This window comes from Fukomys damarensis, unplaced genomic scaffold, assembly GCF_012274545.1.
Source record: "Fukomys damarensis isolate Sample0158 unplaced genomic scaffold, DMR_v1.0_HiC HiC_scaffold_38, whole genome shotgun sequence".
NCBI lineage: Eukaryota > Metazoa > Chordata > Mammalia > Rodentia > Bathyergidae > Fukomys > Fukomys damarensis.
Genome location: NW_022900950.1, coordinates 42,861,164 through 42,886,307, shown reverse-complemented (window position 1 = coordinate 42,886,307; position 25,144 = coordinate 42,861,164). Strand labels below are relative to the sequence as shown.

The 25,144-nt window shown below is 36.4% G+C and overlaps 1 protein-coding gene across 1 annotated transcript in view; it reads left to right on the top strand.

Annotated features, from left to right (window-relative positions):
* Lhfpl6 (LHFPL tetraspan subfamily member 6) overlaps positions 1 to 25,144 on the top strand; it is a 267,815-nt gene that overhangs the window by 226,428 nt on the left and 16,243 nt on the right. Inside the window, exon 2 of the mRNA XM_010639171.2 lies at positions 5,963 to 6,061. Coding sequence (XP_010637473.1) covers positions 5,963 to 6,061 — 99 coding nt within the window. The remainder of the gene's footprint in view (positions 1 to 5,962; positions 6,062 to 25,144) is intronic.

Below are 25,144 nucleotides of genomic sequence, written 5' to 3'. Positions count from 1 at the left end.
GGAGCAACAGTCATGGAAATAAAAAGTGAGATCACATAAAAACTTTCATGAGTAGCCTGGAAAAAATAAGGCTTTGTAAGTTTAATATGAGGAATCAATTCTTACCACCTGTGGGGAGTAATTGGCATTGGCTGACTAGAAGTTTGTTTTGCCTTCTTGGCAGGAGCCGAATTGTTATGTTAATATTCCACTGGCTAAGTGTTAAGTGCTGAGTTTGAATAGAAAGAGTTTTGCAGAAGGGAAAATTCCCAGCCCCAGATTTTTCGATCATTCAGTTCTTTATAGACTTCAGGCTTCACACTCAATTTCTAAGAAATAATTAGTATCATGGCGGATATTAGTAGCATTTTGTGAAAACTAAGAGGAACTACTAGAAACTCTTCCCCCAGGTGGCTTACGGATAGACGGAGTGTATGCAGGGCAGGATTTGGACTTAGGAGCTCATGCAGGGCTAAAAAATAGACTTTTATAATAGCATTACTTCACCACGCCCAAGCACCTTCCTTTTACCTCTTCTTGTGCCATCTCTTTTCCATTAACATTAGCATCTCCTTAAAGGTCATTCCACTGAGTTGGCTCTTAAAATTTTTAAATTGTTCTTGAACAGAGTGAGCCCTAAACCCCTGCATACTCAGGATCAAAATAGCCTAATCATCAGTGCATTATTAAAATGTATCTCTTAAATTTAAAAAATGAGTCAATCTTTGGATTTGTTTTCCTTTTTTGAAAGGCAGCATCTCTACAATCCTAATACTTCTTACAAAATGCCTAATTTATTCAACCAATATACAATCTGAGGTTTTCTCATGAGCATTAAGTTGCAGCCTTTAATATTACAAAAATAGATTGCTTCTTAATTGGGAATGAGCCTGTTGCGAATGATCTCGCACTTTCTCCAGCAAATCACCTCTGTTAGCACCTTCCTCAAATTGGATCTTACCCTCACAGCACCATTCTTCACTTTCCCTACCTTATGCACATATATTCAAAAGCGTGATAGTGTTTTTTTTTTTTCATAGTGCTGGCAAAGGAACTTGGTTAAAATTAAGCCCATATGGTAACCACAAGGTTTTTAAATCTAGTAAAGAAAATCCCTGTAAATAATATTAAAGTTTGGGAGCTAGAGATTCTGTTTCAGCCATTTATTTTCCAATAATAAGTTAAGTGACAAAAGCCATTAAAACCTGTTGGGTCACTTAGATACCATTTGGACAACCACTTCAAATTCCAGAATATTCTGTGAGCCTCACTTCAGCATACAGTATAAACCCAAGTGGAGTCTATTTCAGAGATTTTTTAACTGTCCTTCCATCAAATACTGATTTCCACAACAAGGGCTAAGGTTTAACACCACTAAAACTGGACAATGACACATTTCTTTTATTAAAAGATGTTCTCATTTCACGTTTAGTCATCTCTACTTTACAGTATAGCACTTTCAGTGCAGACCATAAAATGCCAGTTAACTTCAGTCCACATCACAATGGCAGTTAACATGTAAAGTATCTTCTTTAGAAGTCTAAACTCCTTTAGGGTAATTAGCACGTTAAATTCCCTAATGAGACACCAGACTACAGAGATGGTTAAAGGCAAAGCCTTCCAATACTGCTATTTATACTTGCCCCAGAGGTTCAATAATTAGCATAAACTGTTTTAGAGATCATTTTAATTGAGGATATGGAGAATGTTTAAGAAATATAATAGGATATAAAGATTTGTATGGGGACCTTTTTGCCCTTGTATGTACAGTACATGTACAGTCAAAGTAAGGCCCATAAGAGAAACTACTGTAGATAATTCAAATAGGAAGGGGTATACCCAGGACTTCAAATTTTACATATATACAAGAAGATCTGGGAAATGAAGGTTGGAGAGGATTCTTTGAAGAATTCAGGAAATAAGAAGTGGAAGGGTCAACAGAAGCTGATGGTCTGTGCTCAGTGGGTGATGAAGAGGGGACCCTGGAGGCCATGCCCAGATACTCAACAGATGTGTACTGTCTGCCCATGGCTGTAGATGTCAGTGGGGAATAATGCTTTATCTCTTTCATACCTTGTGAATGCCGCATGAAGTCTTCTCCTTGAACACTGTTATGCAAAACTGCTAGCAGGAAAGTTTAGAGAACATAGTTTCCTGGCTTCTACCTCTATCTATAAAGGAAGATTCTAGAACAGCACAGATGATTTTGATTATTAACAAGCAATATCAACCATGGGATACAAATCTGACAAGCCCAGTATCCTTTTGAAGTGTTTCTTAGAACTATAACTACCCTCTCCAGCGGAACTCTTTGTGATTACGAAAAGGGCTGTATTTGTGCTTGTCCAGTATGGTAGCCACTAGTGCCACATAGCTTTTGAATACTTGAAAAGTGGCCTGAGCAACTGAGCAACTGAAGAATATAAATTTTAAGTTTTATTTCATTTTAATTAACTGATTTAAATGCCTGCATATAGCTGACTGCTGGGACAGTGCTGAGAGTGCTTTTCCCTCTGCATCCTACCCTGCCACTAAATGGAAGATATTCTGGCTAGAAGTTTTCCTAAGCTTGCTACCTAATATTTGTTTTATTTATTGTGTGCTGAGAATATTATATGAAATGCTTGTTTGCATGACTATATTATGGAATTGGAACAGATCAAATTTCACTTAGTTTATGAAATCAACTTCCTGACTATGTTTGGCGCTCACTTGCTAATAGACATTTGTTGTACATTTGGTGAAAGTGGATCTGGATCTCCCGCTCACCTTCATAATCAGTGATGATAGGAAGATAACAGTGATGTTTACCTACAGATCCTAATAATTGTGATAGCCCATTGGCCTGATGGATGCACAGTATACACTTTTCTCCTGCAAATCTTTCTCAGAACTTTTGAGTCTACCTTCCCTGTTAGTAAACAGATGATAAAACAGAGACTAAGTAAATATTAATATAAAAATTCAGATGAAGTAGTCCATTAAATACATTTTTAAGAAAGTGAGCAAGCATATGTTCATGGCATTTTAATTTATACACATAACATACATTTCCTGTATACAAAATCATCCCTAATTTTTTATATGGTTAAATCTACATTTCAGTGTACTACAAAGGCAGTCTAGGATTCCACAGAGAACTCTGACTGCCAAGTGTATTGCCACTTAGAGAACAACTGGCCAACATACTACCTACATAGGCATTAGAAATTGATAAGTTTCTAACATAAGCTCCTAGCATAAAGGCAGGTGTCTTTGTAACAATCGTACTCATTTTTCAGCCATACTAAAAAAGAACAATAGCAAATGAGACAATCATTTGTTTTCCTATCGGATGAAAAGAAAACTATTTATGTTTTAAATGTTACTATGTTTCATTTTTTGTTATGTCTAACTACTTTCTGGCCAAATACTTTCTTCATTTGTCATCCTTAAAATAGTTTACTCATAAGATCACAAAAAATGGGTATTACCTATTAAGAACTATCATAGAAATAATGCCACGTTGTTTATTAAACATTTATGAATTTCAGTTTACACTAAATGTGACATGCTCAGGAATTATATCTTTACTGGATAATGGATAAAACTAGATTGGAATTGTCTTCAGAATGCTATGGATTATCTTCCTAGGGAAAGGCTTAAGGAAACTGGTCACCAGGGTTTTTGCCTACTCAACAAAACCTCATATTATTGCAGATAGGTAAGTTAATTATGTATCTTGTAGGCAGTTAGACTGCACCACCCTCAAAGAGCCAACACAGCAAGGATCCAACATGGAGGACAATTCAAGACATATTCACTAAAGGCCAGAATTGTAAAAGAAGAGAAACTATTCCTTTGTGCTTCTCCTGGGAATAAATAGCAGTGACTGATATTCAAATAGGTTTCAATCACCTGAGTTGGGAGGGCAAGGTCTTCACCCAGCCTTCCCAGGAAATATCCCTGACGCCCACCCTTACTGAAAATCCTTGTACCCTTGCTATGTAACTTGCTCCCTCATTAGACCCCCATTTAATCAATATTACCTGAGTGACTGTACTTGTAATCTTATTGGTTGGTCATGGTTTTGCCCCACCTCATGCCCATCTTGTAATTTTCCATTGGGTCTTACAGTTTTGTCCCACTTTGTACCCGCCTCACCACATGGCTTTGCTGTATAAAACATCTTTGAAAATTGGGTGAGTGGGCAACCCACTTTCTGGCCCCCCTTTTGTTTCTCTTAGAAGCTTTCTTTCCCTCAATAAATTTTTCCTATTCTTAACCTCCATTGTTCCTAGAATTCATTTCTTTGATTTTAGAGAACATGAACTTGGGTTTCATATATCTAGGTGGTTTGGGAGTTACATCTCTTCCCCCTATATCAATATCACTGCTTTCTGGATTATTCTTTAGCTTTGACACAATTCATATTTATATAATTGCCTATAAGATATTCCAAGATTAGTGATTTGTAGTTTCACTGATGCTGGGCTTTCCCTTGGATTGAAGCTGTTAGCCATTAGATGATTATTATCCTGTAAACCAGGAGACAGGCTGAATGGAGGAATGACAGGGTAGGAAATGAGTGCTGGACCAAGGGTTTATCTCTCTTTAGGGATCTAAATAACCTAAAGGTGATTGCGGAGATTTTATTTTATTTTATTTATTTATTTATTTTTTTTTTGGTTTTTTGAGACAAGGTCTCACTATGTAGTTGAGACTGACCTGGAACTCACTGTGTAGCCCAGGCTGGTCTCGAACTCACAGCGATCCTCCTGCCTCAACCTCCGGAGTGCTGGGATTACAGGCGTGGGCCACCACACCCAGCCAGTTGAGGAGATTTTAGAAAACAATTTGGCCTTGGATGTCTGGGAGGAAACAAAGTATTTGTACTCAAAGCTATTCACTGGGGTTGAGTAGTGGGACAAAAAGTGGATTTAGAAGGGATTCTGGTGCTTAATTTTCTTCTAAGTGTATTTGGAGCCTGGCCCTCCTTTCCCCACTTTACCGTATTAATGGGTTTTATCATTTAGGGGTTCCCTATTTAGCACCTGATAACCCCCATTCTCACCCTTCACACTGCATGCATTAGTCCAATTCCTGGGCATATGTGTGGTACTATGGTGATAAAAAATGCTTGCTGACTGACATGACAAGATCTTATATTCAGGTTACTACATAGATTCAAATATTTAGTGTTTAACTCTTTTTTATGTTCTTGTAAAACCATGTTAGGCTCTGATGCAAAAAGAGACTGGCTGTCAGCACAGTGTGGTGTCATGAAAATAACTTAATTTATATTAAAATAAAGCCATCCCTTGCTTCTGTTTAATGTTCAAATCTTTTGGATTTGGCCGCAAGAAGGTTATAGATTACAGTATGTCTTTGTCTTCCAGAGTGTTTGTGAGAGGTGAAGATATTCATTCCATGATTCTCGGCCAAGTGTAGAACAGGCAGTACAGTTCAAAGTTTCAGTCAGCCTGCTCAAGTAGTTCATAAAAATCTTTATGTTCCTTCTGTCCCCGATAATACAATATGATAACACTGAAACGTTCTATGCGGATTCTTGAATTGGAAACAAAAATGTAATGAATGATGAAACATAAGCCATTAGCACTTTTGCTTGCTCTTGAATTACTTGTTTACATGGATTAATGGTAGAATTTGTATGCTTTTACAAGAGTGATTTAAAGTGTTTGCGGATTGTGTATCCTAAACAGGATTTGCAAGGCTTTTAATACTTTTAAAAGGCAAAGTTGGAAGCAAACTGAGATGTGAAGTTTTTCATTTTCTTTTTTTTTTCTCTCCTCTTCTTTTAAGCAGACTTGATATTGTTTCTGGAATCAAGGTGACTTTAGACTGCTTACAGGCATTTAGGCTGGTGCTTTCAAAAAGCAAGCACATGGTTTTGTTATATTGTGAAATACTGATCCTCTCATCTCCCTTTATCCAGGCAGACAGAGGCCCAGTGCTAAAGCCTTCTGCACTCATCTCTTTGCAGGCTTGTTGGTCGGTGCTGGTTGTGCTCTCTACCCACTGGGCTGGGACAGTGAAGAAGTTCGGCAGACTTGTGGCTACATTTCTGGACAGTTTGACCTGGGTAAGTTCTCTTCATAGATGACAATCCTTTTAGAAAAAGATCCGTATCACATGCTTTCTAGAAGTAGAAATGAGTTGGAGAAGAAAAACATTCAGAATATTATATATATTATACATACATATTATACACATATGTATCTGTCTAGTGAAGAATTATTAATAATCTACTGTTTTCCCAGCACTAGTATTTGTGTTGTAGGTACAAAGATGTGGCCCTACTCTCAAGAGTTTGTGTTCATTGATTAACTCATTCAAAATCATATGTTTATTAATAATTTTGTGTGCTAAGAACAACTATCTAGATGGAATTGCAGTCTGTCTGAGAAGAAAAGACAAGCAAAGCAATGAAGGAAATAAGGGAAGAGGTATCCAAAGCAATTTCTTTCAAGGGTAATAGACTCCTTTGTGGAAGGGATAGGGGCGGAGGTGAGTCTTGAACCAAGTGGTGCATGTGGCATATGTGGAATAGACAGAAGCACCTATCATACACACAATGAAAGGAAAATGAATGGTAAGGGGGATAAGTAAATTTCATTGGGAAACCAGAGACCCCAGCAGCAGGATTGCAAGATGCTACGGCAAAGTCGGGATTGAATAGGTAAGAGTTTGTGCATCATTGAAGAATGCCTCATTGATTTGATTTTCTGTAAGCTAATGAGGAAATTTTAGATATTCTCTCCTTGTAGCTACAGTATACTCTACTTTACAGCCTATGAAAAATTAGTGGAGTAATATATGGTATATATCATTTTAATATGTAATAATTAGTTAATATTTCATTTGGTTGATAAACCTACAATTACTTGGCCACTTCTTAGTTCTTTCTAGTTGGACATGTAGTCTATTCTAGTTTCTGTTGTTTTAAAACATACTGTAATGAGCTGTATAAATAATGTGAGTATTGTCTCCACTAAGGTATTTTCTTACAGTGCTTTTCTAAAATTGGTGTTACTACATCAAAGAACCCATAAAACACTTATTGGTGTGAAGGAAAATAATACATTTCCCTCACCCATTGTAGGTTCCTGGTTAAGGCTCTTATGGAAAAAGACAAAGTGGCAAGAGAAAGGTATACAAATTTGTTTAAAATAAACTTTTCATAACATGAAAACATTTATAAGGAAACAGACCTGATGAAAGGGCAAGGCTTGTATGTTTGCTATGCAGGTTTAATGAAGAAGTTGGTAATCATTGGACCAGGGATGTATGATCTACTGATAAGAAATGGAAAACTTAGCAAGACCTATTCGTTCCAATTCTTTTCTGTATCCCTAAATCTTGAGAGTTGAGGATGTTCCTTTTCTCCAAGTATAGTGAGGTCACCTCCCACGAGAAGATACTGCTTCAAGAGGAGTCGACACAATTCTTCCTAGGGAGAAGCGTAGGGAAGGTCAGAGAAATCTTGCTTCTGCTGTTTTTTCAAATGCCAAAATGCCATATTTGGGAACAGTATGAGTGATGAGTCCTAAAGCCCACCACAGCCAAGTGACAGTAAATGTATTTTTCCTACCAGATGGCTGAACAAAGTTTCTAACAATTAGTGCAGAGCAAGATAACTAACTTAGGCTATCCTCTTCGCATTAAATATTTTACTCTAAAAAGAAAAATTCTGAAGGAATTGGTCTAAAGGCAGTATTACTATATCCCAAATCATTCTTTTTGAATTTTTATGTTAGAATAGCTATGAATTTTTTTCATTAAAATCGTGAGAAAAATAGATAAAATGATATATTACCAAAGGTCTGTGAATTTGAAAAAGATGCAATTTTATTTCACTTGGAGGATGACAAGCATCCTGCTTTCTTAAAAAAAAAAAGTGCTGGTTCTTTTGGTGGGAATAAAGGTGTTCCAAATACCACCTAATCTGCATGACTAAAAAAATAAAAGATTTCTCTTTTCCATTTCTTCCCTCTGTAAGGACCAGGCTTTCCTAAATCTGGATTAATTCAGTGGTTTACATAAATGTAGAAAAGAGATAAAATGCCGGAACAAATTTGACTGCAAACATTTTTTGGGGGAAAGAAAATGTTTACAGGGGAGATAGTATTTTAATATGGTGCTTGGCATTTCTCTTTCCCTGCTGTTTAAGACATTTTTGGCTTTTTAACACAGGCTCCAACTTGATTAGAATCCTGTTCTCACTGACCTGTTCTTATTGTGCATTGCTATATTAATTAGCAGATTATAATGAAGCTCACGTCCTGTGATTGCAGTTTTCATTTCGGCACACCAGTGTTTTGTATCTTCTCAGCATTGTGGATTAAAAATTAGAATGTCAATTAAAACCTACTCAAAACACTTCCCTCTTCACTTGTGGTAATAACTTCTTGCATTGTTAAACTCACTAAAGTCATTTTAGCAATTCTGTTAACTGCTATTTCTCATTCCTGCCCATTTGTTTTTAAATTTATCTTGGGTTTGATGAGGAGAAGGGAAAAATCTGGCATCATCTACAGATAAAATGCATTGTAGATCTGTTTCTCCAGGTTATTATATTTGTGGATTCTGGGATTGTCTCTCTCAAATTAAAATTTAAAGAATAACTGTGACAAGGTGATATCACCATGCCTGCCCCATCTATCCTTCTTGTATTTTCTACTTTGAAAGATTGTTGCTCTTTTCCTGTACATTGATGAAGGCTGACCTTGAGTGTATTACTGAAGTCATAATTGATGGAGCTAAATTGAGAATGGAGTTGGTTGAGCCTGGCTTGAGTCTGTGAAGGTGCCACCCAAATGAGGCCAAAGCAAATGTTCTCTGTTAGGAGGCCCCCATTGAGTGGTACCATGCTGCTTACTGAAGCCACACCCTGCCTCTGCCACTTTTGGGGATCTGAGTTTATTTTTAGCTCCTCTCAAAGAAGATATTGTGTGGGCACTTCTTCCTCCTGAGGCTTGGGAAATGTTACTGTTGGTAAAGCTCGTCCCCGCAGGGTGGAATATGGGTCACTTTCTTGGCATACTATTTTTTGCTTAGGGTTCCCCCCATTCCCACACCTGGTGCTGGGAATTGAACTCAGAACCTTGCACATGCTATGTTAGCATTTTTCCAATGACTTACATCCCCAGCTCTGGCATGCTGTTTTTGAAATGTTATTCTTTTGGTCAGAGCATTCTATGTGGCAGATTATTTAAGGAGTGCATTCACTTCAGTGATTCAGCCCATACATATGGAGTACGGCATATGTATGTACCAGACCTGAACTAGGTGCTAAGGATATGACTTTAACAATGAATATGTTATACAAAAAGGCAATATTCATTGCTCTTGAACTTAAAACTAGCCACCAATACAGGTATTCAAAGCGATAATAAGCATATGAAGAATGTTAGACAGGATGTGTCAGGTGCTACAAAATGGGTGTTGTGGTTGACTTGCTAACTTTATTTCATATTAGTTGAGGAGCTTAAGTAAGAGATTGACAAATATTTCAGTAAAGATCCAGATACTAAATATTTTCAGTATTGTGAGCCAAATGGTCTTGGCTGAACTACACAGTTATGCAATTGTAGCATGCAGGACACTTGTACATGTATGGTACACATGTGGCTATGTCCCAATACAATTTTATTCACAGAAACAGGCAATGGGATCATAGCTTGACAATCTCTGATTTCTTTTTTCTCTCTTTCTCTTTCTTTCTTTTTCTTTTTCTTTTTTTTTTTTTTTGGAGGGGTGGGGGGTACTGGGAATCGAACTTGGGACCTTGAGCTTGTGAGGCAGGTGGCAGAAAGAATGAGCTAAATCCCCAGCCCACCTTCTTTGATTTCTGACAGAAAATATCCCAAGCATGCCAGAAATAGTTTCATTTTACATTATATGTAATGTTATACCTTGTATCTAGATGTCACCCTAAAGCCTCATGTACTAATAGGTCGGGCTTTTCAAAGCAGACTGAATCTAGTGTGTGTGATACTAGAATTAAGAGTGTGAATTAGTAAATTAGTTCACTGATTGGAATTACCATAATTTTGAGTGTGGGTAATGGAAAGACCCACCCTGGATGTGGCTCCACAGAAAAGGCTTGTAGCCTGCATAGAATAAAAGGGTGGGACTTGCTGCTGCTTGCTGCCTTCTGCATGCCACACCATAAACCATTTCTCCTCTGTCATGTCTGCCTGCCATGCCACCCTGCTTTGGAACCAACCAACTATGCACTGAAACTTCTATAAAACTTCAGTGGAGAGAATCTTTCCTCCTTTAACCTTGGGTGTCAGGTATTGTATCTCCGAGATGAGAAAAGTAAGATAGGTGACAAGCACTATAAATCAGTCTTGGTCACCCTCACTCCTCACACTGTAACAGGTTGGGAAAGGTTCAATCAGCCCATCATGGCCTTTGAGACAGAAAGAAATAGATACTCCCAGAGGCTTCTAAAGCAGATGTCACATGCAGAGAGGAGAGGCACCAGAAGCAATGCTCTCCATCAACTGGCAGTCTTTCTGATGAAGTGAGATGGTGGAAGTAAGCAGCAGTATAGAAAGAAAGTAAGGCAGAGAAACCAGCCTGTGGATCAGCCACCCCCAGAGCTTGCCTTCCTTAGGACCTTCCAACATTGTTAACATACAGTTATTCATCTCCTTATTGGGAAATGTTTGTGATCTACTTTCCCTTATAGCTAAAAGCAAGTAGTTACTTGCTGAGTTACTTTATCTCAATTCAAGACCATCTGAACTCTCTAGGAGGGCTTCCAAAGGAGTTTTTATTCTTAGCTAAGTCCTCAAGACTGTGTAGGGTTTAGGGAGGTAGAGAGTGAAGATGGATGTGTTCTAGGGTTGCATAGAGGTATAGGCTACAAGGAGGGCAGGAGGAAGAGCCAGAAGGAGCTTGCTTTATGCACTGCTGTCCTGTTTCTACAGGTTTTAGCCGCTTAACCATCCAGTTATTTAAATATAGGATGACCAAACTTGCAGATTTTTTCTTTAATTTTTACAAGATAATATAATAGGAAATAAAAGAATGATGATTTTATCAAATTTATTCAATAAATTTTCTGTGTAAAGTATATCTTTTAACATTCAATACACAATGCAACATTAAAATCTGGGCAGTTGTGCTTTTAAAATAATTCTTATTATATTTTTACATTTCTTTGAACAACACACCACACTGTTGTATTGGCCTTTCCTTTTCTCTGTGAGTGGTATAATTTGAATGAAATATCTACCCACTAAAGGTAATGGTGAAGGCAAATGGAATGGAATGGGAAAGGTTCAGTCAGACCATTGGGGCATTTAAAATATAAGGAAATATCCTAGCTGGTATTTTGCTACTTCTATTTTTCAATTATGTTGTCTATCATCTAAAGGCCTTTTTGAACCCCCTTGTTTTAAATAACAAATGAGTTTCATATTGCTTGGTCTAGAAGGTTCATCATACTGTAAAATAATATTTTCTCTCACTTTTTGATTACAGGATAGCTTGTTAGATATTGGGTAATTCTGTCAACACCACCCATAGAATGATTATAATCATTTCTAAATTATGAATAGTTGACAATAAAGAGACATTTTTTTCTTTCCATGTCATCACACAGACTTTTCCTCTCCCTTTGTCAGTTTTTTCTTTCTTTGCTGATCTCTTAGCATTTCCTTCCTATTCCATCTCCGTGTCCCAAATGTGTCTATGTTGTATTATAAAAGAATATCACTGAAATATAAAAATTATGTCTAATATACATATAAGTGTTTTTGTAGATTGTACCACAAAATTATAGATTATTTTTCACAAATAAACACAAATTAGTAAAAGAAAATAATCAGAACTTACTAGGTTTCACTAGAAACAAGCATCAAAGGTGAATACAATGTTCTAAATAAAAAAGTATGCAAAAAATAGTTGACATAAAACAAATACACAGATGTGCAAGCATATCTCATGCAGAAAAGAATTGACTGGTTGAAATGACCTCTGCCCGAGCAATGCCCAAGGTAGTCAGTATGTAAACGCATGCACAAGTGACACTCAGGGCCCACTGTTAAGTGGTTAGTCCCACATACCAGCTGTGATAAATTGTACAGAGTAATATTTTATTTTGGTTATGGGGATAGGAAGAATCCCCTAGGGAATTAAACTGAGACCAAAGACCTAAGTAGTAGCTAGAAAATAAGACGATTTCATAAAATCCTTACATTTGTGGTTGAAATGCAATGTGGTAGGAATCTAATGTAAAAATACCTTCTTTTCTAAGAAAGGAAGATGATGGAGAATTGTTTGGTTGCTTTATTTAACTATTATTACATGCCTTAAAATTTCATAATTCTATGATTATTTGTCAAGTATTTTTTTTTTATATTGAGTACAAAACCTTGAAACAATTTTTTAAAAAACCCACTTTTGGACCAGGGATGTAGGTCAGTGGTGCCATGCCTGTCTGGCAAGCCCAAGGTCCAGAGTTTGATCCCCAGTACCGGGGGAATAAAAAGCCCACTTTTACAAATCAGATTGTAACCCTGTATACCTTTCAGTTACACTTATGTATAAAGAAGGAACATTTATGAATTTACACATTTTTATTTTTTTTATATTAGGAATCAAACTCAGGGCCTTGTGCTTATTGCTCTGAATTTACACATTTTTAAAACAGGAAAACAAAAATCCAAACAGACTTAAAAATGACTGTCTAAATTCTTTACTACAAGTACAGTTTGCCTTCACAGTAGTACTTGAGCTTTAGCCTTGCAATCAGAAGTAATATTTTGAAAATGTGAGATAATGAAAAGATGAAAATAAAGTGTAGATGGGGAGGGGAGGAGGGGGTGAAGGGAGGGCAGAGGTAAGGGGAAAAAATGAGAACCAAGACCTGTCATGTAGAGGTACAAGATCCCAACAATGAATGTAACTGTACTGTATCCCTAAAATGTACCAATAAACTAAATTAAAGCTGAGAAAAAAAAAGAAGTAATTTTTTGAGAATGTAGATTTTTAGTCTCCACACCTCACAAATTGTGATTCCCCCATTTTGTTATAAGCACAAATTATTTATATAGTCAGGAGCTTTGAGAGTTATGTTACAAAAATTTAACCCAAATTAGCTAAAATGAAAACAGCATTTAAGATCTCTTTACAATAGCAAGGCCAGAGCTAAAATGAGATGCAGACTTGTCTGATCCAGGATCTCGAAGATGTAATCCAAAGCTCATCTTTGGGTAGAACCATATGAGACTGGCTACAACCACCTGCCTATCTGACACCTATAATTTGTTTCATTTGTTTATTTGTTTGTTTGGTACTGGGGATCAAAGGGGTCTTTGCGCTTGCGAGGCAGGTAGCGGCACCACTGAGCTAAATCCCCAGCCCTACCACCTGTAATTTGTTTTTATCGAGAAACTACTTCTTCCCATGATTATAAACACAATTGGCACTTGTGGCTTTCAACATCTTTGTTTATATTGAAAGGCAAGAAGAACCTCCCCAGTAATGACTAGAAGTCTCATTGCATCACTTGAGCCAACTCTGTTGTGTGTCCACTCTTGAATACATAACTGCTGCCAGAGAGTGTCATGTGTTAATTGGCTTCTTATGGTCCAGCTTGGATATGCTTAGAGTTTTCTGGAATTGGATTTTGCTGAGAAGTTGTAGGACTTCTAAATTGCAGATGCAGCCGCCATTGTCATAGATCAGACTACAGTATCCTATACTCTCAATCAGTGTAGCTAACTTGTGATTGAAGACAAAGCTTCAGAAATGGTTCATGCTGCGTAAGCATGAATAATGGTGGTTTTATTTATTACTTTTTGAGAAAACAAAACAGTACAAGTGATAATAATAATAATACATAGTGTAGGGTAATATCAGGCACATAATAAAATTCTGATAGATGTTTGCTATTAGGACAATTTTTAATGAATATTTGATGATCAATCTTTATTACTCCTTCTACATTCCATAGCAATTAAATTTTGATTTACACATTAAGCATAAGGTCTTTGTAATCATGTTGTCCAATTGATTTAACTCATACCTCAGAGATACTTTCATCCACCAAAGACTTTTCTAATTATATCCTTATGATCAAAAGTAGTGTTTCAAGTAATTCATCTTGCTAATTTGCCAAGTAAATTTGAGTAATTATTGCTTTCATTTTGCTATTTAGTTTGATCAAGATGCCATCGTGTTTCTTGTTCTTAAAATTATTCCACTGGTGTCTTAAAAACAGTGTCATCGACTCAAAACTCTAATCCTCTCACTATTGGAAAAGATGAGGATTAGTTTTGTGTCACTGTCAATCTAGTGAATAAATTTTTTGCATTCCCATTTGGACAATGACCAGCCCAATGTCTCTGGAATACCTTCTTTAGTTTTTGACTCCAGACATGCTTTCCCTCCTGAATTCTAGTATTTTGTTTGGAACTTACAGGAAGGACAGTTGGCTAAGGATGGGGAATAAAAGTAGTACATTTCTTAAATTTTTTTTTTTGTTTTTCAGGCTTGGTGTATATGGGTGCTTCTCAAGCTAAGTGACCTGGGTTGTCCTACTGTCCACACAGAAGCCTATATACTACTAGAGATGATAATAGAGAACCTATCATTGACTTTTGTGACATGTAATTTAATAGGCTCGCTTTGGCTAGAAGGTAGAATGCTCCTAATGCTCTTGTGGCTAATTCATGCTCAGACAGGTCTGGCAGCTGAGGTTCTTCCCAAGAACTGCTAGGCATTTGAGTTTTATACCAGAGCTTACCTGTCTCAGGCAATAGTTAATTTAAAATGACTGTCACTCAGTTTGGCAAGAGACCTCTCACATTTGGTACACTGGTCATTGCTTAAAGTGCATTGTACTATTCTATTATTACATTTCCATTTGGCAAACTAATTAATAGTAAGATGTTGATTGTGTGTTGAGATTTACCCATATTGAAAGTCTTTATAGCAGTAATGGTGTCTTGCCTTCTCATGGCTATTCACTGAGCCTGTTCCAATTTTCAGACACTAATGTCCAAGTCATTGCAGTCCTTTAGAAGGTTCAGCACACACCTGGATGCCCTTACTCAGAACCTGAGAGACTGAAGGATAATAAAACAAAGTCAGGTAGCAACTGAGAATTAAACCAAGACTAAAACTGATCAAGTTCTGGGGTACTCTGGAAGTTAGCTCCAGATGATGCTGGGAAGCTTCCAAAGGTTGAGGCAGCCCAACTTGGCAAGTGATGACATGACTGAGTGAAACGTTCAGGCAGGCACCTCCAAGGCAAAAACCAGTCAGCTTTTCAGGTCACTCAACCTTCTTTAGGGGCCACTTTTTATACAATAAAGGGTTTTCGTCATTTATCCCAGAATGTAGAGAGAATAACATGCTCATCTTTGAGACATTCATTTGACCTGACATTCCAGTGTGTCACATGATAACAGAGAGAGCATAAATATTTTCATCTTAAGTTATAACTTAGTATATATATGTCTCTAGTCCTGCTTTAGGTAAAACTATCCCTTTCTGTGCAATCATAGATCTGATTGTTTGCTTCTCTAACCACATCTCAGCAAGTTTCTTTGCAGCTAGAGTCCTTATCGTAGTGTTTGGTATTCAGTAGATTCATTTGTTTATTCAACAAACATTACTAAACATATTTTCGGTACCAAGTTGTGCTACACAAATGAAATTATGACAAAGATAGAATGATCTTTACCTGCATGCCATGTAGCTACTATCTATGAAATGATTCAAAGAAGGGAGGGAGAGCAAGGAGAAAGGAAGACAGGCAGGAAGAAAAGAATCCTTACTGCTAATTTTTGACAACCAAAAATGCAGCTGGCTTCATATCTCTGTATATATTTTGACACAGGTACCCTGACAAAAACTGTGGCATTCATCTTTAGGAACTAATGGCTCAGCCATCTCCAAGAAAACAAATAAAGGTCAGGATCATAGTTCAAAGAACCCAATAACCTGATGTGTGAAAAAAGACATTGTTTTTACTTATTTTCTTCCTAATTCCTAAAATATCATTCCTATTCTTGCAGCAGTGCCATTTTAATTCTTCATTCAATAGCTTGCAGTTGGAAAACAGAAATTGCAGAAAGAAAGGAAATTCTTTTCAGAAATCTGTGGGAAGTAAGATTTCCTGAGGTGCTGTACCTCAAGAACTATTGAAGAAAACATTCTGGTCTGGTCTTTCCTTTAAAGTACTCCTTCATTTTTTTTTTTTTTTTTGCAAAAACTAAAAAAAGATAACTAGAAGTTAAGTAGTGTGTCTTTTTACAGGTAGTATAAAGTATTAGTCTCTTACATTATGTGTTCTCAACTATTTCTTTTTTATGGTTTATTGGTACTTTTTAGGTATATAATACAGTTACATTCATGATTGGGATCTTGTACCTTTACATGACATTATCTTGGTTCTTATTTTTTCCCCATACACCTACCTTCCCTTCACCCTGTCCACCCTTCCCTATTTACAAAGACTTTGTTTCCATTTTTTCCTTTTCTCATATTTTTTCTTTTCCCTTCTTTCCTTTCCCCTATCCTTCCTACTTCTCCTACTCCTTTAGATCTTTTCTTCCTATCATACAATATCAATTATACATTTTTATCCTTATTTACACTTCTAGTTTTTGACACCAGAGAAACTATTTGGTATTTATACATGTGTCCTATTTATTTCACTTAATAATGCATCCATTTACCTGTGCATGACTAGTTTCTCATTCTTTATGGCTGAGTAGTACTCCATTTTATAGAAAAACCACATCTTCTTTAACCAGTCTCCTGTTGATGGGCAATTGAGCTGTTTCCAAGTTTTAGCTATTACAAACTGTGCCTCTATAAACATGGGTGAGCATGTATCACTATAGTATGATTCTTTTAATTCTTTTGGAAAGATACCAAGCAGAGAGACAGCTAGATCAAATGGGACCTCTAATACAAGTTTCTAAAATACCTCCATATTGATTTCCATAGTAGTTGCACCAGTCTGCACTCCCACCAACAATGCAAAAGGGTTCCTTTCTCCCCACGACCCCAAAAGCATTTGGTATTGGTTAATTTCTTAATAGCAGCCATTCTTTGTGGGGTGAGGTGGAATTTCAGTGTTGTTTCTCATCTGCATCTCTCAAATAAGCAGTGATGTTGAGCATTTTTCCATGTATTTGTTTCATGTTACTTGTTTGTCCAAGAAGTGTCTGTTCCTTTCAGATGGCCATTTTTTAATTGGGTCTTTATATTTGGGGGTCTGATTTTTTTAGTTCTTTATATATTCTAGGTGGTAGACCTTTGTCTGAAGAGCAGCTGGTAAAAATTTTTTCCCAAGTTGTAGGTTGTCTCTTAGCTAGGTTGGTTGTTTCTCTTGAAGTGCAGAAGGTTTTTAATAAGATGAGATCCCAGTTGTTGATTCTTTATGATAGTTCTTATGCTACTGAGGACTTATTCATAAAGTCTTTTCCTCTGCCAATGTCTTCAAGAGTTCTACCTAATTTATCTGCCAACAAGTTTAGTGTTTCCATTTTAATATTTATATCTTTAACCCACTTGGATTTTAGTTTAGTTCATGGTGAAAGATAAGATAAGTGTCTAGTTTTAATATTTGGCAGGATGAAATCCAGTTTTTCCAACAAAATTTATTGAAGAGGCTATCTTTCCTCCAGTGAGGATGGTCGGCTCCTTTGTCCAAGATGAGGAAGCTGAGTACACATGGAGTTGTTTCTGTATCTTCTGATCTATTCCACTGATCTTCAGGTCTGTTTCTTTGCCAATACCATGCTGCTTTTATCACAGTACTTTGGTATTATAGTTTCAAGTTGGGGATTGTGATACCCCCTGTCATGTCTCTGTTGCCTACAATTGTTTTGTTGTTCTAGGTATCTTCTGATTCCAAACAAATTTTTCCAAATGAATTGTTTTCTCCAGTTCTGTGAAGTACACTGTTGCAATTTCAATTGGGATTCCATTGAATCTGCAGAGCAGTTTTGGAAGTATGGCTATTTTCACTATGCTCCTTCTTCCTACCTAAGAGCAAGGGATGTCTCCATTTTCTTATATCCTTTTCAGTCTCTTTTTTCAGAGTGCTATAGTTTTCAGGGTAAAGGTCTACTGATTCCTAGATATTTCATTTTTTGGATGCAATTGTGAAAGTAATTGTTTCCCTAATTTCTCTCTAAATGAATCTTGTTATTTGTGTACAAAAATACTATTGATTTTTGAGAGTTGACTTTGTATCCACATACTCTGCTAAATCTGTCAATTAAGTCTAGAAGTCCTTTGGCAGAGTTTTTTGATCTTCTATATAGAATATCATATCATCAGCAAATAGTGACAGTTTAACTCCTTCCTTTTCTATCTTTATTCTTTTTATTTCTTTTTCTTGTCTAATTGCTGTGGCTGATGCTTCCAGAACTATATCGAACAGGAATGGTGATAATGGACATCCTTGTCTTGTTCCTGATTTTAGTATAAAGGTTTTTAGTTTTTGATCACTGAGTATGATGTTGTCTCTTGGTTTTTCACAGATAGCCTTTATCAAGTTGAGATAAATACCATTAATTGGAAATTTCTGCACAGTTTTTATCATGAATAGATGTTAAATTTTGTCAAATGAATTTTCTGCATCTACTGAGATGATCATATGATTTTTTCCCTTGATTCTGTTAATATAGTGTATTACATTTATTGATTTATATATGTTGAACCATCCTTGCCTACTTGGGATTAATCTGACTTGGTCAGAGTGTATGATCTTCTTGATGAACTTCTTTATTCTGTTTGCAAGTATCTTATTGAGGATTTTTGCATCTATGTTCATTAGGGAGATTGGCCTGTGGTTCTCTTTCTTGGTTGGGTCTTTCCCTGGCTTTGGAATCAAAGTAACACCTGCTTCCAGAAATGAATTTTGAAGTATTGATTCCCTTTCACTTTCACTGAAAAGTTTAAAGAGTAGTGGCAGTAGTTCTTCTCTAAATGTTTTGTAGAATTCAGCAGTGAGGCCATCAGGACCAGGGCTTTTCTTTGTTGCTAAATTTTTAATTACATTTTCAATTTCACTGATTGTGATTTGTGTGTCTAGAATTTGTTTATCTTCTTCATTCAACTTTGGTAATTCATATGCATCTAGAAATTTGTCCATTTCTTCTGTGTTTTCCTTTTTTATTAGAATATAAGTTATCGAAGTTGGTACTGATGATCCTTTGGATTTCTGCTGGATCTGTTGTGACTTCACCTTTTTCATTCTTATTTGCATGGATTTGAGCCTTTTCTTTCCTTTTCTTGATAAGATTAGCTAAGGGTTTATCAATTTTATTTATTCTTCAAAAAAAACCAACTTTTGGATTCATTGATTTTTTTGGGGGGGATATCATTCTCTTAGTCGCACTGCAATGATTTCTGCTCTGGTCTTTATGATTTCCTCCCTTGTATGAGTTTTGAGTTTGTCTTGCTCTTCTCTCTCTAGGAGCTTAAGATTCAGCATTAGGTTGATTATTTGAGTTTACTCTGTTTTCATAGTGTGGGCATTCACTTTTATAAATTTCCCCTGTAGAACTGCTTTCATTGTCCCATAGATTCCTGTATGTTCTATTGGCATTATTGTTTTTTTATAAAAACTGTCTAATTCCATCTTTAATTTCCACTGTGACACATTGGTTGTTCGGAAGAGTGTTGTTCAATTTCCATGTGATTGTGAAATTCTTGTGGTTTCTTATGTTATTGGTCTCCAGTTTAATTGCACTATGGTTTGATAATATATGTGGGATGACTTCAACGCCTTTGCATTTACTTAAACATGTTGTATAAGCTAGTAGGTGGTCTGTTTTGGAGAATGACTCATGTGCAGCCAAAAAGAAGGTATATTCTGATTTTGTGGGGTGGAACACTCTGTAGACATCTATTAAGTCCATTTGTTCAAAACTTGGTTCCATTCTTTTTTTTTTTTTTTTTTTTTTTTTTGTACTGGGGATCAAACTCTGGCCCTTGCACTTGTAAGGCAGGTGTCAGAACCACTGAGCTAAATCCCAGGCCCAGTTCTAATATTTCGTTGTTGATTGCTTTGTGTGGATGACCTATTGTGACAATGGGGTATTGAGGTCCCCCACTACAATTGTATAAGTGCTTATTTGTTTTTTCATGTTCCTTACTATTTGTTTTATATAGTTGGGTGCATTAGTATTTGGTGCATATATATTTATGATTGTCATCTCTTCCTCTTGGATTGCTCCCTTTACAAAGATGTATGGATCTTCTTTGTCTCTCTTAATTAGCTTTGGTTTGAAATTTACTTTCTCTGCAAATAAGATAGTTTCCCCTGCTTTCTTCTGGGTTCTTGCCCTGTTTTCCATCCTGTTACTTTGAGTCTATGAGTTTCTTTTTTAATTAGGGGCATTTCTTGTGTACAGCATATTGTTGAATTTTGCTTCTTAATCCATCTTGCCAGTCTGTTTCTTTTGATTGGTGAGTTGAGGCCTTTAACATTGATTGTTATAACTAATAAGCATTAACTTTTCATTGTCATGTTATTGTCCTGTTGTTGGCCCTTTTTATTTTTTTCCCCTCTCTCTCTTTAATGCCTTGCCTTGCCTTGCTTAATTTCAGCTCTGTTGGGCCTCATGGAGTTGTGACCCTCATTGTGTTTTTCTAGAATATTATTTATAATTGTTTGGAGTGTTGGTTTGGTATTCATGAAATTTCTTTGTCATGAAAGTATCTTACTTCCCTGTCAATATTGCAAGATAATTTTGTAGGATACATCAGTCTAGGTTGGGGGTTGTTTTCTTTTAGGGCTTAAAATACCTCACTCCAGGCTCTCCTTGACTTGGGGGTTTGTGTTGAAAAGTCTGCTGTGATTCTAATGGGCTTTTCTTTGCATGTGATTGCTTCTTTCTTTGCATGTGATTTGTTTCTTTTTTCTAATTGCTTGTAGTATTTTGTTCTGTTGAGTTTTTGGCATCTTGATTATTATATGTCTAGGTGTAGATGTTTTTGTCATGCCTAGTTGGAGTCCTAAATGCCTCACTTATCTGTATTTCAGATTCTTTTGCTCTGTTCTGGAAGTTTCCTATCATTAATTCTATGCTTGGGCTTTTTTTAAATGTAATTTGTACTTTCTCTTGCTTTTTCATGGACTCTTATGAGCTTTATATTATTCTTTGACTCATTGAGGAGTTGTTGGATTGATTTCTCAGGTTCCTTTACTATTTTTCAGAGATCTTTCTTTTCATGGTCATTGACCACCATTCTGTCTTCTTTATTTGATATTCTGTCTTCAGATTGAGTCAGTCTGTTGTGTTAGGAGTTTCAATTGATTTTTTTTTAATCTCCTAGATATCTGTTTGAATCTGTTTCATGGTTTCCATTTCTTTCCTATGCTGGGCATTCATGGCTTCTATCATGGTCCTGATCTCATGTAGTTGTTTTTAATCTGTTTCTGTTCTACAGTCTCTAATCAAGTCTTTCATTGTGCTCACCATCTCTGTAATTATCTGGGAAATTATTTCTATTTTGATTTTTTTCTAGAGCCTCATTTGTTTTGTTACTTCCTATGCTATCATTTCTGGGTGTTCTGGTGGTGTATTCCATCTCATTTCCCTTAGAATTTGCTTTGGTGAGAGAGAAGTCTGTATTTGTGCCTTGCTTAAAAGTTTTCTCATTTTTATTTTTTTTTTGATAATGTCCTTGGTTTAATTCATGGGTTAATACTTTGATCTTCCAGATATAGCTGGTCTTTATGTTTTGAGTCTCTAATGAGTTGGAGACACTCTCATTTCCTGGAAGGACAACTGATTAGATCAATCACACCTTAGCCCAAGTCATAACAGTCAGCAACACAATAGCATGAAGTACAGTTTAGCACAGCTTAGCTTTCTAAGCACAGCATAGAAAATGACAATTTGTGGTAGTTATTAATCTATCACCTTTAACCATGTGAATTAAATCAAAATCAAGCACCAACCCCAAATATGTTTATAGTGAATAAATTCTTCAATATAGCAATATTACCCTTTAGGATGGGTATTTAGAAGGAATTGGGAAGAGTGGAATAGATAGGTAGAAGGATAGGGGAAGGTTAGCAGTGAGACCAGAGGACACAGGAAGATCATGCAAACTCTAGGAAGACAAGAGGGAAAGACATACTGCAAGAACAAAGCAAAAATAGAACATTCTAACAACAATAGGAAAGCTAGAAACTTTACTCACTTTCCATTGAAACTAAGGAAAATTGAGAGAAAGAAAAAGAGAAAAGGAAAGAAAAAGAAGAAATCCTAATTAGGGCTGGAAGAGGAACAGAAAGACACATGAGGAACATTGTGGGAGAGCAAGAGATTGAGTGGGAAAGAGAAAAGAGGAAAAAAAGAAAAAGAAGAATTTGAAAAGAGTGAACAAATAAAATTAAGAAAAGAAAAGGAAATAACAATTTTAAAAATAAAAATGAAGGGCCTCTTACAGGATATGTCTCTGCTGTCACAATAGACAATGTTTGCAGCAGTGTGCAGATGTAGGTCAATTAGTCTCAGCAAGACAACAGCAGACCCCAGAAGTTCAGGCTGGTCTTTGGCTGCAAGACCCTGATTGAGCTCCCTGACCTCCTGCAGGGTTGAACTTTGCAAGGTTCTACTGCAGGTTCCAGCTCCCCTTCCCTGAGGGTAGTCTAGGTTCTGATGCGAGGTGGTGAGCCCTCCAAATTACCAACCTTGGTGGTCTGCTTCACCTTTATTGCACAGATTCTACTTTTCCAGTGGATTTCACAGATTCCACTTTTCCAGTGGACTTCAGTTTTATCAAGGAGCCTGAGAGAGAAACTCTGTTGTTTACTTTTGCTCTAACTTTTGGAGGTCAGTACAATGGCCTTTAGGACCCCCTGTGCCTCTGTGGTGTGGATCCAGATGCTGGTGTACAACCAGGAGGACAGAGGCGGGGAAGGGGGTTCTGGGGTGTTGCTGCTGGTCAGGTCTGCATGCCTCCACCCCTCACCAGTCTGTGCTTCTTGGAGGCCCGGTGCACCTGTTCTCAACCATTTCCTTCTGTGTTCCATTGGAATTTTGAACTGGAGCCAGAAAAACACTAATTTTATATTTAATTGTTTTGTGGAAAAAATTTGTTTTTGCTCTGCATCATCTCTCAGAAAGAACATTGTTTAAGTGACCAGGCAATGAGATATATAAGAAAGAAAAGACAATTAAAACACATTGACTATATGAATATCATCTTGAACAAATCTGTAGGCTTTATCAATATTTCCTAGTAGTTAGGACTTGGAGATAAAGTATCCTAACTCTGTAATACTGACTTCCTGGGGAAGGCCCCTGACTGCTACCTGCCCTCAAGGGAATCATAATTGAAGAGTCACAAATGTGTTTTATCTAATTACATAAGTTCCAAATAGTAACACTGAGGAAAGACCTTTTCCTGGTGTTCTTGGAAAATTTACCTATACATGCACATAAGAGTAGAATTGTTTCTGATCTTTGTATTAACCTAAAAAGAAAAAAGTTTTGCCTTATAGTTGAGAATTCATGTCATTGTGTTTACTTATATGTTAATGACCTTATTGTGTATTTTTGCCTTTATTCTATGCTAAAAGATGGAGAGTAGCCACTTTCTCTTTATATATATATATCCCCCAGTTAGGGAAAAGCCATTTGAAAGCATTATTGATTAGTACATCAGGAGAGTTTTTTTTTTTAGGAAAATATAATAAAATGATGAAAATATTAATGTGACATTTATTATGATTTTCAAGCTGGGAAAATGTTGACAAATATTTAGTTCATACAGAAAAATGCACTAAATAAGCAATATGTTTGGGAAGCTTCACTTATCAGCGCTTTTGGGGAAATATCATATGCAAGAATTATTCCAGATAAATGTATTCTCTTCCTAAAAGGGTAGATAATGGAAAAAAGAAAAATGAACAAACCATAAACTTAAAGAGAATCTCAATTTTACTTCTTTATAGCTGTTTGATTCTGAACAAATTACTTGATCTCTCAGGACTTCCATTTCTCTCTCTGTCTCTTTCCTTCCTTCCCTTCCACCCCCTCCTTCTTTCCCTCTTCTCTCTCTAAAAGAAGGTACAAAACCTGCTTCTTAAGTGACTGTTAAAAGGACAAAGTGGAAAACATTTTGCATGTGGAAGAAATACAACAAATGTTAACCCCTCACATTTGACTTTAAATACCAACACCAGTCCTTATTTTAGTCACAGTGGAATAGTCTAGGATATATTCTGTACTTACCCAGCATTTCAATATATATAAAACATAAAAGAAGCCCCTTTTTATCATGAGTGATTAGATTGTCTTAATTGGCCTTTCATTAAATAACCAAGACTGAAAGAAATTTTGCTTCTCTCTGGATTTGTTGTTATTTAGCAATAGTTTTATATCACACCATCATCAATTATTCATTGCTGCTATTAATTATGCTTTTCAGTCCTTATGCCCTCACTTCTAATTTGTGTCCTTTCTAATAATTATAAGTCATTATGGAATCATGCTTTCAGGGAACATTGTTCAGCTTGCTGTTTATATAGGCTTTGTAGCTTTGAAGCACTCACTTGTGTGTGCTCTGGCCAGCATTTTTTAACTTCCTGGGCTTCCTGGGGTTAAACTTTGGATAGCTGAACATGTCAGTTGCATATTTAGCTAAGTATGCTATTTTGATTTACAACTAGATGTTTTGATGATGCTATTGAATGAATTCATTGGTACAGTAATGGATTTATTTTAACTTAAGGTCTTCAGACCCATCCAGGGGCCCATAGTTCATCAGTAGGTTTCAGAGAATTTGTGAAACTAGTGAGGTGGTGTGTAATTTTTATATCTTATGCACATGTAAATTCTTGGAAAGAATATTCATAGTTTTTAATTATTGTTCAAATAGTTTCCTGATATCTGATATTTAGTACCTCTGACATACAGCAATGGGAAAAATTAGGGACCCTAACACTAGACCTATCCTCTCAACAATTCACATGTCAGCACATCTTGTAGTAGAGGCGCTTTGTTTGAGATTATCTTTTCAAAGTATTTTTGTAGTAAACAGTCTTGGAAAACAGAGCAGAAGCCAGGTTCTTTTGTCCAGTGTAATAAATGTTATCTTCCTCTGGGTGGAAATCAGGCAGATTATCTTGCAGCCCACTATAGAAGAGTCAAGTTCCCTAAGC